The sequence below is a fragment of the Xenopus laevis genome, chromosome 6L (assembly GCF_017654675.1).
Source record: "Xenopus laevis strain J_2021 chromosome 6L, Xenopus_laevis_v10.1, whole genome shotgun sequence".
In the NCBI taxonomy this organism is placed as follows: domain Eukaryota; kingdom Metazoa; phylum Chordata; class Amphibia; order Anura; family Pipidae; genus Xenopus; species Xenopus laevis.
This window is the reverse complement of record NC_054381.1, coordinates 128,617,148-128,635,324: the sequence shown is the minus strand read 5'-3', so window position 1 is coordinate 128,635,324 and position 18,177 is coordinate 128,617,148. Positions and strand designations below refer to the sequence as shown.

General features: G+C 40.9%; 1 protein-coding gene across 1 annotated transcript; it reads left to right on the top strand.

The window, feature by feature from the left end:
- Positions 1-3,480: 3,480 nt before the first annotated feature.
- prdm14.L (PR domain 14 L homeolog) lies at positions 3,481-16,651 on the top strand. Its single transcript, XM_018268079.2, has 8 exons — positions 3,481-3,686; positions 7,351-8,001; positions 8,202-8,249; positions 8,334-8,491; positions 8,826-9,096; positions 10,493-10,701; positions 13,726-13,827; positions 16,191-16,651. Exons 2-8 carry the CDS (start codon positions 7,401-7,403, stop codon positions 16,416-16,418), a joined length of 1,617 nt encoding a protein of 538 aa, XP_018123568.1. The 5' UTR covers positions 3,481-3,686; positions 7,351-7,400; the 3' UTR covers positions 16,419-16,651.
- The last annotated feature ends 1,526 nt before the right edge of the window (positions 16,652-18,177 follow it).

Genomic DNA, 18,177 nt, shown 5'->3' with positions numbered 1-18,177 from the left:
CGAGTCAGCAGCTTGTTGGCCCGTGTATGGGGCCCCCCGATGGGCTTCCCCGATCGAGATCTGGGACAAAAAATCCCGTCGGATCGCGGCCGCATCTGTTCGTTGATGTGGTCCCGCGATCCGACCGCCCGTTCCCAATCGTTAGGATCCGATCGAAGTGACTGATAATGTTCCCACACAGACCCAGCATTGCCAGTCTTATGGTGTCTCTGATTAATGAGCCCCTCTAAGTGCTAATGTGCCATTATTGTTCCCAATAGCGCTGATAATGTGACCCATTGGCCTCCCCGACCCCTCAGGTGCTGCCTGTTAATAACAATCCTCTGTGGCACAATAGAAATGCTTTGTAGGCAGGTTGGGTGTGAGGCAGTGGCAGCTCCTTCTCCCCCGCTGAGCCGGCTCAGTGCATAACAATGGGCAGTCCGGGATAATGAATGGACTTCAGCCTGGGGTGGCGTTATGGGAATTTCCAATGGAACTGGTTGTATTTAATAGTGTAAAGTGGGTGGTTAGAGCCGCATGTGAGGGGCAAGGTAGTGCCCGGGCTGGTGCAATAGCGATAGGAGGGTTTAATTCTGTAACTTTGAGCCCAGTCAGCGCGTGTAACGTGTGAAGTTTATACATAGAGGGCGCCACTAGGGGACAGTGATCTGCGCAATAAGACTGGAACCAAACAGCACATTGAACCTGTTAGATTGAGACCTGCACATTTAAACAAGGTTCTAACATTCATTCAAACCAGGCCTGGGATAGTAGTCTGTGGGTTCTGGCAACAAATGCCAGAGGGGCTGCTGTAAATTGCCATCGACAATCGTTATTTATTGGGCTGGCGGCGGGTTGTTTGGGCCTCTGTGTACCTGAAATCTCAGTCCTGACCTGATTCGAACCGGTACCACCAGGGACCTGCAGGCATCACTGATAAGAAGGAGACAAGCAGCACATTAAAGCATATTGAAACCAGTTATAACTTGGGAAATTAAGGCTAAATTGACCAGCAAACCTAATAAAGGTCCAGGCAGAGACTGAAACGTTAAGCTGTCACTATACTCGGTATAATAATAAGGTCATTTTATGCTGAAGTTTAGTTATTTATATCACGTGTGAATTGTGGCTTTACACAAACAGCAAGTCCCCAGCAATGAGCACAATTCCAGCTAGAAGCCCTGTCCTGTTTAATGGGCTGTTCCTAGAATCCCCCTGCCTTGACATATTTTGATTTAGTTAAGTGGGCATCATCTATATTGGAGGAAAACACAAACACATTGATTATATGTTGCCAGAGGGCTATGTGTGCAGCTAATGCATATTTCTTCCCTACAAGCAGGACTAGGAGTGAGAGCTGCCCAAGCCTGTGTCATCCCATGAGCTGTGCTTGTGTAGAACTGCACCTAGGGACACAGCTGCTTGTACTCATCTGTCACTGATTAGCTGATTGTCTCCCCAATTTAAGGGATTACTGATAAGATCTATATTTCAACTGAGCTGTGTGTCTGGGGGTGTCTGCTTTGGGGGACTTTGCAGGTTTCTCAGAGGCCCAGAGTGGGCAATAATGGGATAAATAAAGGGCCCAGTTGGTGATGTCCTGGTTCTGCAGCCAACCTGAAGCCTGTATGGCAATATATTCACATATATACACAGACATATATATATATATACACATATATACACACATATATACACATATATACACATATATACACACATATATACACATATATACACATATATACACACATATCACGCAACCTTCGCTCTGCTTCTGATCTTCGCCTCACTTCTCCTCTCATCTCTCACTTCTGCCCATTCTCATCTACAAGACTTCTCTTAGGCTTCTGCTTTTCTCTGGAACTCTCTGCCTCGAGCTGTCAGACTTTCTCCTTCTTTCCAAACTTTCAAAACTCTCCTTAAAGACCCACCTGTTTAAAGAAGCTTATTCAATGTACCTTAATTAATCAATCATAGCTGTATCATAAATCATACATTGTTTCTAAAATCCTAATGTCTCAATTGTACCCTGACCTTTAGTTTGTAAACTCTAATTTGTAGGGCCCTCTAATCCTATTGTACTCTGTGACCCTTCTTTGTTATCATCCATTTATTCCCTGTTTGTTATAACTAAGGTAAAGCACTGCGTATCTTGTCGGCGCTATATCAATAAATAAATAAATAAATGATGATGATATATACACATATACACATATATACAGTAGAACCCCCATTTAACATCCCCTGATTTTAAGTTTTTCCTCATTTTACATTGTTGTTTTGTGGTCCCACCTATATATTATACAGAATACATTTCCCTGATTTTACATTTTCCTGGATTTTACACCATTTTTTTCTGGTCCCCCAAAAAACATAAAATGGGGGTTGTAGTGTATACACATACACACATATATACACATATATATACACACACACACAAATATATATATATATACACATTTATACACATTTATACATATATTAGGGATGCACCGAATCCACTGTTTTGGATTCGGCCGAACCCCCGAATCCTTCGCGAAACATTCGGCTGAATACCGAACTGAATCCTGATTTACATATGCAAATTGGGATTCGGTTCAGCCGGGCAGAAGGATTCGGCCGAATCCGAATCCTGCTGAAAAAGGCCGAATCCTGCCCGAATCCCGAACTGAATCCTGGATTCGGTGCATCCCTAACATATATACACATATATACACATATATATATAGAAGTAGTAGAGATCGCACTCACGGGTCTTAGGTATAGTAAGTAGATTTTTATTGTGGACAATCGCTGAGGTTTCGGCTGATACAACAGCCAAGTGAGAAAGGCTGTTGTATCAGCCGAAACGTCAGCGATTGTCCACAATAAAAATCTACTTACTATACCCAAGACCTGTGAGTGCGATCTCTACTACTCAGGGGCGATCCTGGCCCCCCCTCCCCCGGAAATTCGCTCTTAAAGTAGCAGGAGCAGCTTTTTTGGCACCCCTGGTACCTAGTGGGGCGCTGCTGCCTGAGGCGACAGCCTCAACTTGCCTCATTGGCGAAGCACCCCTGTTACTACTTCTATTGACTTTACTGAACGAGGACTGCACCCAGGCACCGATGACCTCAATATCGTGAGTGCCGGTTATTTGCTCTACACACACATATATATATACACACACATTTACACATATAAACGCATATATATACACATATATAAACATATACACACATTTATACACATACACACACACACACATATATATATATACACATTTATACACACATATATACACACACACATATATACATAGACACACATATACACACATACACATATATCCATCAGCAGGTACAGTGAGGAGCAGCCTTCTAAGGAAGGTCCACAGAGACCAAGGGAAGATGAGCAGATCACTAGCCAATGGCTGTTGGGGGTGAGGTGGGAGGGGCTAGAGATGCAGTTTTTCAGGACACACTTTGGGACTGCACGTGACCCCCACCCCCTTTCCTGAATTTCCTTTTAACACCATCTGCCTCGTACAAGTCTCAGACACGAGCAAGAGCTCACACTCCAGGCTTGATCCTTCCCAAAGCAAGAGATGAGCCAGAGCCCGACCCCTGCACCAGGCAACAGTCATTAGACACGGGATGAGCTGGAGCCGCAGGATTCTACTTGGAGGCTTAACTGGAATTATCGAGCTTTCACTGCTGACAGTAAGTACAATTCCCTTCTAAATGCGTCGAATTATTGCTCTTTGGCGCAACCTTAAGCGCTAAGTGCGTCATTCTGCAACCTCTGGCAGCCAGACTGATGTCTCAACGTTTTGTTAATGTGGAGCGACGGCTTCATTATTTGTGACCTCTTCCCCTGACCCCGTGTTTGTCCATTTGTGTGTCACGACCCCGTTTTGTTTCAATGATCGCTCTGCCATTCATCTCGCCCATCGGATCCCATTCATGGACATTTAAGCTGCTGTCCGTTTAACAATCGTGCGAATTGTTTATTGATCATTAAAAAAAGGTTATTGTAAGCGGGGACTGTTTAACCCGACCCCCTGCACATAAACCACTCGCTGGGGTCGGCTGGGCTCATTTATTCCTTCCAGATCCACAACCCGAATTAGCCCTTTATTTTCCTGTATCTGATGAGAACGAAATTGACATTGATTTTTAAATATTCTCCATAGCCAGTTGACAAAATTCGTTTCAATTTATATCTATCTATGTTTCTGTATTGTCTGTAACTAAATTCATAAATGATCAAACCAATTCCAAACACACATATACACAATAATTTTTTTTCTAACGAATATAATTAATTAGAGAACTGGAATCCTTATTCTCTTGATTTTACATAATTATCCCTTGTGCCAGAACAGAGCTTCTACAAAAAGGTACATATAAAACATTTATTTCTCCCCCAAATCCAAGGAAAAATAAAAATGTACACAAAATGAACCCACAAAAATATTTGTTGATTGTAAATTTCCAATTCTATAAAGAATAATAATAATACATAATTTATTACTGAACCTACAAAGAAATAACCTTGATGAGAGTCAATATCCTTCTGTTGTTAGAAGGATTCAGGGCTAAATTTACACAATATTCAGGTAATCTCCCCATTTTCTCTTTCCCTTTTGTGTGAATGAATATATCCCCTGCCTTGGGCATGACTTTTGGTATCAGCAATCACTTAATTAGCTGCTAGAGAAGCTGCATTACATACAGAGAAAAGATTGCAAAGCAGCACCTTAAAACCAACTCAGGGAGGGAACTATGCAAGTCAATGAGATCCCTTACTAAGCAGGGCTTGGAATGATTCTCTTCATTATGGTATTGGTACCCAATTAGCAATCTAATAATAGGGTTTATCTGACAAACCTACTGCTCTTAGACCTGTGTTTATTTGCAACAAACTAAAAATCAGAAATGTTCTCATGGGGAAGGAAATGTTAAAGTGTAACTTTTAATAGAATTGGATTTTTACCATAGAAAATGATCTGAAACTTTAAGAAAACGAATAATTAAATGAGAGCAAACGAATAATTTATGGCAAGCCTGCAATGTTCATTTCTATAAGTCAATGTTAACTTTATAAACCAAATCCTTTTTAAGTCACGTGAGTAATTAATTAGGGCAAGCATAAAAAAAAAAAAGCAAATTAAATAATATCTGGAATGAGCAAAAAAAATCAGTGCAGGGTTAGAAAGAAATATTAGGAACTTGCACTAGAAATCTGATTTATTTGTTTTTTTTTTAAATGAATATATTAGAATTGCTTGTATTAATTGTCTTATTAATATAATTATTGCATTTTTTTTGCATGTAGTTTCTGTTGTTATTGATGTAACTATCTATTCATAAAATAATAATAAAAAATATATAAAATAATGCCACCTGAAACAAAAAAAAAAACAAAAAAAGAAATGTTAGGAAAAATGCAATGGTGCAATGCTGGTTTTCAATCATCTCTCATTATGTAATGCAGCTAATTAAGTGATTGCTGATACCAAAAGTCATGCCCAAGGCAGGGGATATATTCATTCATGGTTGTTTTTCTTTTTTTTTTTCTTTTTACCTGGAACTTGTGTCATCACCCAAAAGCCTGGCAGGTTCTAAGTAACTAATATTGCTCCCGGCAATTGTTTTTATTATTTTATGAATAGATAGTTACATCAATAACATAAATGTACAAAAACAACAGAAAGTACATGCAGCAAAATGCAATAATTAATAAGTTAATTAATACAAGCAATCTAATATATTCATTTAAAAGAAAAACAAATAAATCAAATTTCTACTATAGTATAGTACTAACTATAGTGAAATTGGATATTATAGGACTATTACCTGGCAAAATAATGGCTCAATTGTACCCACTTCTCTCTCCATTCACTCATTTGTACCAGGCGCATATTCTCAGATACTTGTTTAATTTGTGTGAATTTTGTATCATCGGGACAGAGAGGATAATTACCAATTACTAGAGATTATAATAACAACGGTAATGCAGAATACAAAATATAAGTAAAGAAACGATACATTATAATTGGCATCACAGTAACAATTTGTACCTTTTCATGAATTGCTTAATTGCACCCCGATTTTAAGGAAATTAATCAAAATGTATCATTTATATTCGGGGCAGTTGGGGGAAACAGAAGCAGATACACAGGGTTATTATGTATCTGATAATTCGTTTAAACCTGTTCTTTGTGGCCATTTTACATCTAAACAAGGGGTGTAAATACCGGTATTTGATCATTTACTGACTATTTGTGCATGGAAATCACGATTTAGCGCTGAATACTTGGTTCATTGACGATTAATACTTTTTTTGGAGAGTAGGAATCACACTGTGGGAATTTAATTTGCTAATAATGTTTATTTTGAATTAAAAGTTCTATCTATCTATCTATCTATCTATCTATCTATCTATCTATCTATCTATCTATCTATCATCTATCTATCTATCTATCTATCTATCTAGCCTATATTTATAATTATCCTTTATTTATACAAACTCATATATTTAAAGTGCTTTATAGAGATTATACATCATTCACATCTCTCCCTGCCCCATTGTAGTTTACAATCTAAGGTCCTATAGTCAATTGTATCAGGAGCCAGTTAACATTCCTGTATGTTTTTGAAGTGTGAATAGAAACCTACACAAGCACAGGCTATCTATCTATCTATCTATCTATCTATCTATCTATCTATCTATCTATCTATCTATCTATCTATCTATCTATCTATCTATCTATCTATCTATCTATCATCTATCTATCTATCATCTATCTATCCATCTATCTATTATCTATCTATCTATCTATCTATCTATCTATCTATCTATCTATCTATCTATCTATCTATCTATCCGTCTATCCGTCTATCTATCTATCTATCTATCTATCTATCTATCTATCTATCTATCTATCTATCTATCTATCTATCTATCTATCTATCTATCTATCTATCTATCTTTCTATCATCTATCTATCTTTCTATCATCTATCTATCTTTCTATCATCTATCTATCCATCTATCTATCCATATGTCTGTCTGTCTGTCTGTCTATCCCTCTATCCGTCTGTCCGTCTATCTATCTATCTATCTATCTATCTATCTATCTATCTATCTATCTATCTATCTATCTATCTATCTATCTATCTATCTATCTATCTATCTATCTATCTATCTATCTATCATCTATCTTTATCTTTCTATAATTTCTTCCACTATCTATGTCCATGTATGTATCTCTTTGTATTTGTAGTTGTCAGTGTAATGTGATGTCTGTCTTTCTCTGTCTCAGTGTCTGTCTCCCAGCCTCACTGTAGCAATAACAAGAATCTGTGCTGTTCTGTTACAGGTGTGGGACTGATCTCCTTCCCTGGGTCTGTGAGTACAAAGTCCCTCTCCATGGCTCTGTCTGTTCCCAGTCACCCCAACCCGATTGAAAGGGCTTTCCGTTGTGACTCCCTTCAGATGTGCCCCCCAGCTGTACCCCCTTATTTCCCTCCATTCCTGCCCCCCAGTCAGTACATGAATATTCTGGCCACTCCTCGTGACATGTTCAACCCTCTGAAGTCCCTGGGCAGGTTGGTCACCAACTCCTCTCACTTGGGGCCCTTCAACTTCCGAGACCTCCCAAATTTACTGAATCAAAGCTCCCCCCAAAATGATGCGCAACTGCACCCGCTCCTGGGAGCCTATTCCCTCCTGACTAAGGTTCAGCAACAGCAGCAGCAACAGACTGTCTCCCACAGCAAACACGACTCTCTTGGCTCCGACCCCAATAGCCCAGAGAACCCCAAATCTCCCATAGTCCCCAAAAAGTGCAAAAATGTGTCCCTGAGTGTCCCCAGCCTACAGGTGAGACCCACTCGCACTTACCACTTTACAGAAGAAGACTTACACTCAGTGCTCTATGGATACACCTACGGCGGCGACCCCAGGACAAGTCACCAGGGAGTCTCACACGCCCTGTCTGGTCTGAGGATTCCTGCCCCCAGTTCTACAGGTAAATGTTATACACAAGCCCGGTGACTGACCCATTATATAGAGAGAGAGATAATATATTTGTGTATGTTATACTAGACTAGGTTGGTGCTCTTTAAGTAAAATGATAAAACATAGGCAGTAGCATCTTAAGTAGTCACATAAGGAATTGGCTCAGACAGCAGCTGTTTTATTCTTTATTGTATATTATTATTATTACAGGGCTGGATCCCCACATACTGGACAGGGACTCGTTGCAGTTGCCAGAAGGTAAATATCAGAACCTTTGCTGATAAAATGAGCCCTTTTCAATGTTTTCATTGCACCTTGGCGCTAATAGCAGGATTATTGCAGGTCTGACAGTGCTGGACACTTCCTATGGGACTTTGCCCAAATCTGGAGTTTTCTGCAAGAACCTCATCCCTAAAGGAGCCAAGTTCGGTCCATTTCAAGGCAAAGTGGTGCATCCGAGTGAAATAAAGACTTATGGGGACAACTCGCTCATGTGGGAGGTAAGTGTAGAATTCGGACTCACTCCTGTTAATACCCACAATTGTGACTGTTTCTAAGGGATCAGGAGAAACGATTCTGCTTTTCTCATGGGGTTCCTTGTCACCTCGGGGATTAGAGACGTTAATCTCCACTAAATATAGCGCTAACCGCAAATGAGTCTGCGTCACCTAAACATTCCTTACTATCCCATGATACATGGATATAATACCGGAGTCACAAGGCGCAATTACTGATCCAGAGGCAACGGACTGATTGAAGAATATTGTTGCGTTAAATAGAAATGCAGAAGTTATGACGCTAATGGAGAATTATATTTTCCTCCTCTTCTGGCAGATCTTTAATGAGGGGCGACTCAGTCACTTTATAGACGGAAAAGGGAGCGCGGGGAACTGGATGACCCGAGTCAATTGCGCCCGTTTTCCTGAGGAGCAGAATCTGATTGCGCTGCAGTGCGATGGGGAGATTTACTATGAGTCGTGCAAAGAGATTCTCCCCGGGCAGGAGCTGCTCGTCTGGTACGGGGACGGTTATCTGCAATTCCTCGGCATCCCACTCAGTCTCAAGGGCCTGGGGGAAGGAAGGCCGCAATATCCACCCACTGAAGGTAAGTACCAGCCCTTTAATCCACTCTCTCTGCTCTTACTTCATCTATTCTTATGTAAAGCCCCTGCACTTCTACTATAGAATTCCTGGGTATCTTCGTGCCCTTACTGTATGAAGCCCCTTAATATCCTCCATGAGATCGATTTCGTTTAATAATACGCACTCGAATTCAGTTATCGCATGTTTCACCATTCTCATCATTATGATTCAGCTATCGGGAAAATAATCAATTTGGGTTACTTAAACGAAGTATTATTTTATTAAACGAACTATTATATTACTAAACAAACTATTATATTATTATTAAACGAACTATTATATTACTATACGAACTATTATATTATTAAACGAACTATTATATTATTAAACGAACTATTATATTATTATTAAACGAACTATTATATTACTAAACGAACTGTTATATTACGAAACGAACTGTTATATTATTATTAAACGAACCATTATATTACTAAACAAACTATTATATTATTAAGCTAAGTATTATATTCTTAAACTAACATATTATATTCTTAAACGAACTAATTCCTCGGGAAAGCGTTTCTCATACCCACGAGTGGCAGTTTCAATTTATAATATATTGTTAATTCAAATCAGAAAATGTTACTTTTGTTTACCCGGGTATCAGGAAGGGTAGAAATAAATACTACTGGGAAGGGGGTACGATCTAGGAGATTTTGTTTTGGCTACCATAGAATATATTGCTTTTGTCTTTGTTACGTTGAAGCCATCTGAGATTCGGATATTACTAATACCAGAAGTGAAGGATCTTCCTTATACCCATTATATTAGAATATCCATGAGTCTCCCCTTATGCACCTGCTTTGCTCTGACCCTTAATTAAAGGGGGTGTTCACCTTTTGATTAACTTTAAGTATCATGTAGAGAGTGATATTCTGAGACAACTTGCTATTGGTTTTAATTTTTTTTTATTTGTGTTTTTTGAGTTATTTAACCTTTTATCCAGCAGCTCTTCAGTTCACAGTTTCAGCAATCTGGTTGCTAGGGTCCAAATTACCCTAGCAACCATGCATTGATTGGAATAGGAGACTGGAATATGAATAGGAGAGGCCCGAATAGAAAGATGAGTAATAAAAAGTAGCAATAACAATACATTTGTAGCTTTACAGCCCATTTGTTTTTTTAGATAGGGTCAGTGACCCTATTTGGAAACTTGAGTCAGAAGAAGAAGGCAAATAACGCCAAAACCATAAAGAAATATTGAAGAGCAAATGAAAAGTTGCTTAGAATTGGCCATTCTATAACATACTAAAAGTCCACTTAAAGGTGAACCACCCCTTTAATCATCTCCTTGATTGATCCCCAATGCCTAGTGTTGATGTCACAATCGGCTAAATCCGTTCTGTTGCATTTGATAGAGACGGCGTCTGCGGAGGGATACAAGTGCGAGCGATGCGGAAAAGTGTTCGCCTATCGCTATTACCGGGACAAACACCTCAAGTACACACGCTGTGTGGATCAGGGGGACAGAAAGTTCCCGTGTCATCTGTGCAACAGGTCGTTTGAGAAACGGGATCGACTGCGGATTCACATTCTTCATGTACACGAGAAGCACCGACCCCACAAGGTACATTCCCTCCTCTGCTCACCAACTGAATGGCACTGCCCTATTCCCAAAACCAAAGCATTAAAATATTCTAAAACAAAAATAAAGGTCAGATCCGCCTGTAAAACAGAATATGTCTGCAAGGGACAGTGGGATTTGTAGTTATTAAAAACTCAGCAGGGTATTGATTGTCATATCCATCAGCCTCTGTAGTGCCAGTTAGTTCCTAGACTGTATTATAATTTCCCCCAAAACCCCACCCTAATTAAACTAAACCTCCCCAACCATGATAATAAACTCCCTTGGGTGAGACCCATGCCACTGCCTGGTCATTGAGCTTCACCATAAGGGTAAAATGCTATTAAAGGAACAGTAACATCACAAAATGAAAGTGTTTGAAAGTAATGAAAATATAATATATTGTTGCCCTGCACTGCTAAAACGTTTGTGTTTGGTTTTGAAACTCTACCATAGTTTATATAAACAAGCTGTTATGCAGCCATGGGGGCAGCCATTGAAGCACAGGATACACAGTAGAAAAGATAAACTCTGTTGAATCTTATTATATGCTGCAGAGTTTCAGTTATCTGCTGAGTATAACTGGCCATAGATGTAAAGATTTTTAAAAGATCTTTTTGTTATCGTTAGACCAAGCTTATCATGAAACGATTGTTTAAATGTACAATTTGTCCATCAACTAAAAAGACAATTTCAAGCGATGTTGTCTAGTTGAAGCCAGTAAAACTGAGGTGTAGCTGCCTGCTCGGCCCTGCGATTCATTTTTTGACCGATCTCGGCTGAAAAATCGTTAGATGCACGATTGTTCGATTCCCACTAACCTAACGATAATTTGACAGATTGGTTGGATTGAATTAAAATCGGTCGTTCATCAAAGAAAAATCTTTGCGTCTATGGGGACCTTAACTTGTGACTTTCCTCCTTTTTCAGATTTGAATGGCTGCCTCCATGGCTAAACAGCAGCTTGTTAATATGAACTATATTAGAGTTTCTGAACTAAACACACCAATTCTACCAGTGCAGAGCAACAGCACATTATATTTTCATTATATTAAAACACTTACATTTTTTTGGTGTTACTGTTCCTTTAAGGATAGCTGCCCCTATCCCCCTCTGTGCCCACCAATAGCAGTGCAGCCAGCAGCAATTGCGTTTGGCCAGTGAGCTTTACACTGAAACACCAATCTAACCCCAATTTCCTCCTCTCTCCCTCCCCCCATTGTTTTCTAATTACCACCATTAAATTCTCTTTTGCCCTGAACAAAAGAAATAGAGGAAATGAGTAAGTTGAACAGCAGTCATCTGCAATCTGTGGCACCCGTCTGCCTTTAAAGGAATTGTTCAGTGTAAAAATAAAAACTGGGTAAATATATAGGCTGTGCAAAATAAAAAATGTTTCTAATATAGTTAGGCAAAAATGTAATGTATAAAGGCTGGAGTGACTGGATGTCTAACATAATAGCCAGAACACTACTTCCTGCTTTTCAGCTCTCTTGGTTTACACTGATTGGTCAACAGGCAGTAACCAATCAGAGACTTGAGGGGGGCAACATGGGTCATATCTGTTGCTTTTGAATCTGAGCTGAATGCTGAGCATCAATTACAAACTCACTGAACAGTTATGTCCCATGTGGCCCCCCTTCAAGTCGCTGACTAGCTTAGAGTTAGAGAGCTGAAAAGCAGGAAGTAGTGTTCTGGCTATTATATTAGACATCCAGTCACTCCAGCTTTAATACATTACATTTTTGCCCAGGGTCGGACTGGGGGGCCCAGGGCCCACCGGGACTAATGTCCAGAGCCCCGCCAACCCCCCGCCCCCTACTATGACATGCCGAGCACACATGGATGAAGGCGCAGCTCGGCACACCTGCGTGAAGGCGCCGCTCCTAAATCAATTGGTGCCATGCGCATGTGCAAATGGCGCGGCATCTAAAAGAGACTTTTTCCCCCCCCCTAATCCGATCGGGAGAGGGGACTGGCCCGGCGGGGGCCCATTAAGGGTCGGGGCCCACCAGGTTTTTTCCCGGTGTCCCCTAATAACTATATTAGAATTTTTTTTTATTTTGCACAGCCTATCTATTTACCCAGTTTTTATTTTCACACTGAACTGTTCCTTTAATGCTGCTGCTGCCCTTTGTGCACAATAAACAGCAATAATTCTGTTGTGCTGACACAAAGTCATGGTATATTTCTGCTGTTCCTTCCAGCTTTGAACCCACAACTGTTGCGGGGGTACTGGTTTTAGCACTCTGGCACACACCCTCCCTTTGCCAGTGGAAAGGGGATCAAGCTCCTCTCCCAAAGTTCTGCACACACATCCCCCAAATGAGCCTGTCCTTTATGTATATCAGTGAGGAGCTTTTTATCCTGTCCAGCAGATACAGGGTTAAGCCCAATCATTGCTGCTGCCATTCCCAGTGTGTTTGGCTGGGGGCCCTTTATTTAGCAGTGAAAGTCTTGTAAACTGAAATAGATCCAAGTCTGACTCAATGAGGCACACGTCCATCTCACGTGCCCCCTTACATTATTTAACAGCTCAGTTAGCTCAGATGATTTTCTTGAGTGTTCTACACATTTCTGAAACTAATGCATTGTGAGTAATATTAGAGATGTGCCTGCGATCAATAGCAAGCTCTTCTCCTGACTGGCAGAAATGGGAATCAGGGGGTAGCGCCAGTTCTTAGCAGCACTGGAGACTGCACATCATTTCTCTCATTCACAGGACATTGAGGGCACAGAGAGACCCAACCAAATTCCCTGTCCCTTTGCTCATGGTAGATAGGGAGTGCACAGAATGGGGACCCACCATTATTGCCATGCGCCCTCTAGGAAATAAGCAAAGGGCTTACTTGCCTTTATAGTATTAGTAAGGGATTGCACAGAGAGACGGAGGGTAATAAGAGACCTGGAGGATAATTTAGGAGACTGCTGCAATATGTATGATGTCCCCCCCGCCATCTTTTACTGAATGACAAGCAAATTCCACCTCTGCAATTAGTAATAACCGTCCCTCCCTTTGTATTCCAGTGCACTGTGTGTGGGAAAAGCTTCTCCCAGTCCTCCAGCCTGAACAAGCACATGAGGGTTCACTCCGGGGAGAGGCCGTACAAGTGCGTCTACTGCAACAAGGTGAGTGTGACTGTAATGCTGTGCCAATGGGAAAGGAAAGTCTGCTAGGGGATTTGCCACTGGCAACTGTACATTGTGTGTTATCCAGGCAACTAATAGCAGTTGTGAAGGGAGTCAGACACTGAGTTTGTGGCCAAATCCGTTAACTTGGTTTTTGCTTTGCTGTGCTGCCCCGTAGGCTCAGTGGCTACTTAATACAATAAAGTCTTCTAGCCAGCTGGACTGTCACTGCTCAACAGCATTGGCTGTGGAATTTGCTAGAGGCTGTATTGTGCAGTGTTCTGGAATCTTCCTGGAATACAAAGATTTATCAATTCCCATGGTTCTGATAGTCTGTTGGCCTAAATGAAAGGAAACATTTAAAGGTGGCCATATGTCACATAAACTGGTATATTTACCCTTGTTGTATATTTCTGGTCTCCGAACCCTTGTTTCCATCCAAAACAACGTAATCAATCAATCCAAGTAGATGGGTAAAGAAACCAATCAGCGCAGGTGTACTGCTGCAAGGTGCTTTTATTGAATACACGACATGTTTCGAGCTTAAAAGCTCTTTATCAAGTGCTTTTAAGCTCGAAACATGTCGTGTATTCAATAAAAGCACCTTGCAGCAGTACACCTGCGCTGATTGGTTTCTTTACCCATCTACTTGGATTGAAGGTGGCCATATGGTTTGGGGCCTCTCATACAATCCATTAGGTCAGCGGCCAGTGTATAACAACCTGTTAGTGTAATGGCAGACGTGGTGCTTCTTGGCTAGTGGAGACATCTCATCCTTACATGAATATTCAGCCCATTCTTTGTCTGTAATCAGAACCATGCAGGCAGGGGGTGATTCAGGCCATTAAGCTGCCCCTCTCTCCCCACCGCTCTTACCTATCTCGCACCAAAGGGGGACGGGGGGGGATGGAAACATCACTATCAATTGCCTTCTCTGCACTAGAAGACCCACAATTCTTGTTATTCAGAAATTCAGCTCTTAAATTTTCCAGAAGCAGCTTTTTGCTGCCCCTGGTAACTTAAGGGGTGCTGCCACCTGAGGCAAAGTTCTCACCTCCTCTGATGTAGCACCCAATGGTGCAAAACGTGCCAGGAGGGAGTGGCGAACGTGATATGAGTTTATTTTTCACTATTTTGTAATTAATTGTTGTGGTGTTTGTTCACTGATAAATGCTTTAAGTGAGTAACCGTGCATAATTATTTGATTATTTACCTAGTGCTATTGGACCTTGGCCTGGTGCTAACCCGTAGACGGCATATGGCCTTGATATATGTTTTATAAAGGTTCTCATCTCGTGGCAGACACACCCCTGGGCGCAGGCACATGTGGCTGATTTTGCCAGTGAAATGCAAACTCTTTGGTTGGGTTTTTGTTATGAAATCTGCCCGGTGTGCCTGTGTCCAGGCCAATGCAATGGTTCTGGGTGCAGTAGGGCCGCTTTCAGAAATCACGGGTCCCTGTATGGCAACATTTTCTGGGCCCCCTGGTCCCGTCCAACCCCAAGCCCCACTCCATATCTCGCCAACTCCACACAGACAGAGCTAAAACATTAAATCCCCCTAAATTATTAAAAGCCATTAGTGGCCACCCCCCCCCCACACACACACACATGTTATAAAAAGTCATTGGTGATCAGGGGCCCCCCTTGCAAGTAAAAAAAAAAAATCGGTGGAGAGGCCCCCCAAAAGTTTAAAAAAAATTGCTTGCCAGAGCTAAGGGGGGCCCCCGCCATGCTTCACTTACTTGATAAGCTGGGCCCCCTGCTGTCAGCGTGCTACATGCATCAGAAGAGAAGACTGGAAATACCATATGTGCATGATTTTTCTGCTATTCAGTTCTCTGTATCCTCATTGGTTGATTAAGTTTAAGTCCCGGTAAAGCTGCATTGGGATTGGATAGGCTGGACGGGAAGATCCTACTTCACCTATTCAATCCCTGTACAGCTTTCAACCAATGAGGATTGGATTTATTTATATAACGCACCAGAGCTCCTGTACTCTTTTCTGAAGATTTCAGCACACTGACAGCAGGGGGGCACGGCTAATAAAGTATGTGAAGCATGGCCGGTCCCCCTAATACACAAATATCTGCGGGGCCCAGGACAACTGTCCCCCCTGTGCTCCCCTGATGGTGGCCCTGGGGTGCAGCAAAGAAGGGGCTGCTTCTAGACGTAGAGGTGGATTGTATCCGCTAGCAGAGAAGCTCCACGGCATTAGCCTAAAACTATTGAGTACACTAATAGCTGGTGGGGGTGGGGAGGGAGGTCCAAAACACTCAGAATGTCCTTGTCCTCTCCCCTGTATTTCTATCCATATCACCCAGGACTAGAACATTTCCCTGATCTTGTTCTTTCTTTTCTCAGGCATTCACGGCGTCCAGCATCCTCCGCACACACATCCGACAGCACTCGGGGGAGAAACCCTTCAAATGCAAACATTGTGGAAAAGCCTTTGCGTCACATGCCGCCCACGACAGCCACGTACGTCGCACTCACACCAAAGAAAAGGGCTTCGTCTGTTCCCAGTGTGGGAAAACCTTCCTGGAAATGGAGGAATTGCGGTATCACATGCAAATCCACTCCAGCCTCTAGCGAGTCCTCCGCCGACCCCCCCCATCCCTCCGCCTCCTTTGGACTGTGCCAACCTTAATTTATTATTGTTTTCAAGAAGACACTTATTTATACAATATTCTGTGAAGAAATGTATGTTCAGATATTATGGAATGTTATATAAGGATTCAAGCCTCCTATAGCAAATGTACACTTAATTTATTTCAGATTTATGCCTCAGAATGACATGGCTCATTAAATATGGTATCAGACTACTCCAGTTGCTTCATTTTATTGCTTAGGAAATATGCAGTGCTTCTGATTATACTTTTATCATATCAAATGTTACACAGTAACAGGGAATGTCATACCTTTGCTCCTCCATATCTTGCAGAACTACAACTCCCAGCATCCTCTAAGCATATTAGGTACTGATAAAGCAAGTGAGCTGCAAGTTTCATATTCCCAGGGCAGAGAAACCGCAAATGCCCAATTGAAATAAATGCTGTGGATCAATAGACCTAGCAGCTCACACTCTTCTACAGGCAAATGAAATCGACTATGTTCAGTTATTTTTATAATTGACATGTATTTATGCCATAATACTATAAAATACAATAGAAGGGTGAAAACAATGAATAATGCAAATTATTGGGAAACACTTGCTGCACATTTTATCGACCTCAATAGAGAGAGAATTTTTATTTTAATTTATGTCTGTGAATACGTGTAATGTAATTGTGCACTTCTCTACTGCATGTGTGCAAAGATAAAAGGAACATTATGGGCTGGAGTGTAGATAGCGTGAACTGGGCCCAACCTGCCCTTCCCATTAGCTTACATGTAGCGATTTAATATTTATGTGGCAGTGACATTTTATTAAATAAACAAAAATATATATTTTTTATATATTATATTAAGTAAATATTAAGTTACAGGAGATGCTAATATCCCCATTTGGTCTCAAAATCAAACCCCAGTTCCAGGTTTACTAAAATTGAATTAATTAAAAAATTTTTTAAAGAAAACCATGGATAGTAAATACAGTAGCAAAAATAATGATAAAAATTAAAAATATTTATTAGGACATGTTTAGCGGAATTTTATTACTATTTGAAAAGAAAATGTACCCCCTGTTGTAAAATATAAGGATATTATAAGTCACTTAGTACCTCCAAGACCATATAAAGTCACAAAGCCATAGATCCAGTGCTTTTATACAGGTCATGGAACATCAATGTGACTTCTAGGGGCTGATTCACTATGGGTCGAATATCGAGGGTTAATTAACCCTAGATATTCGACTAGGAATTGAAATCCTTCGACTTCGGATAATTCCTTCGATCGAACGATTAAATCCTTCGAATTGAACGATTCGAAGGATTTTAATCCAACGATCTAAGGATCTAAGGAATATCCTTCGATCAAAAAAAGTTATGCAAGCCTATGGGGACCTTCCCCATAGGCTAACATTGACTTCGGTAGCTTTTATCTGCCGAACTAAGGGGTCGAAGTTTTTTTTAAAGAGACAGTACTTCGACTATCGAATGGTCGAATAGTCGAACGATTTTAAGTTCGAATCCTTCGATTCGAAGTCGTAGTCGAAGGTCGAAATAGCCCATTCGATGGTCGAAGTAACCCAAAAAAACCTTCGAAATTCTAAGTTTTTTTACTTCGAATCCTTCACTCGAATTTAGTGAATCACATATTTTACAAGAGGGGGTACATTATTTATAATACAGGTATGGAATACGTTATCCTCAAAATCCATTTCCAGAAAGCTCTAAATTATGGAAAGGCT

What these genes read in the sequence shown, in the direction of transcription:
- prdm14.L (XM_018268079.2), top strand. Translation starts at nt 7,401, where the DNA reads ATGGCTCTGTCTGTTCCCAGTCACCCCAACCCGATTGAAAGGGCTTTC. An exon ending in ACAACTCGCTCATGTGGGAG is followed by an intron (nt 8,492 to 8,825) that starts GTAAGTGTAGAA and finishes CTCTTCTGGCAG; the next exon opens with ATCTTTAATGAGGGGCGACT. An exon ending in AGTGCGTCTACTGCAACAAG is followed by an intron (nt 13,828 to 16,190) that starts GTGAGTGTGACT and finishes TTCTTTTCTCAG; the next exon opens with GCATTCACGGCGTCCAGCAT.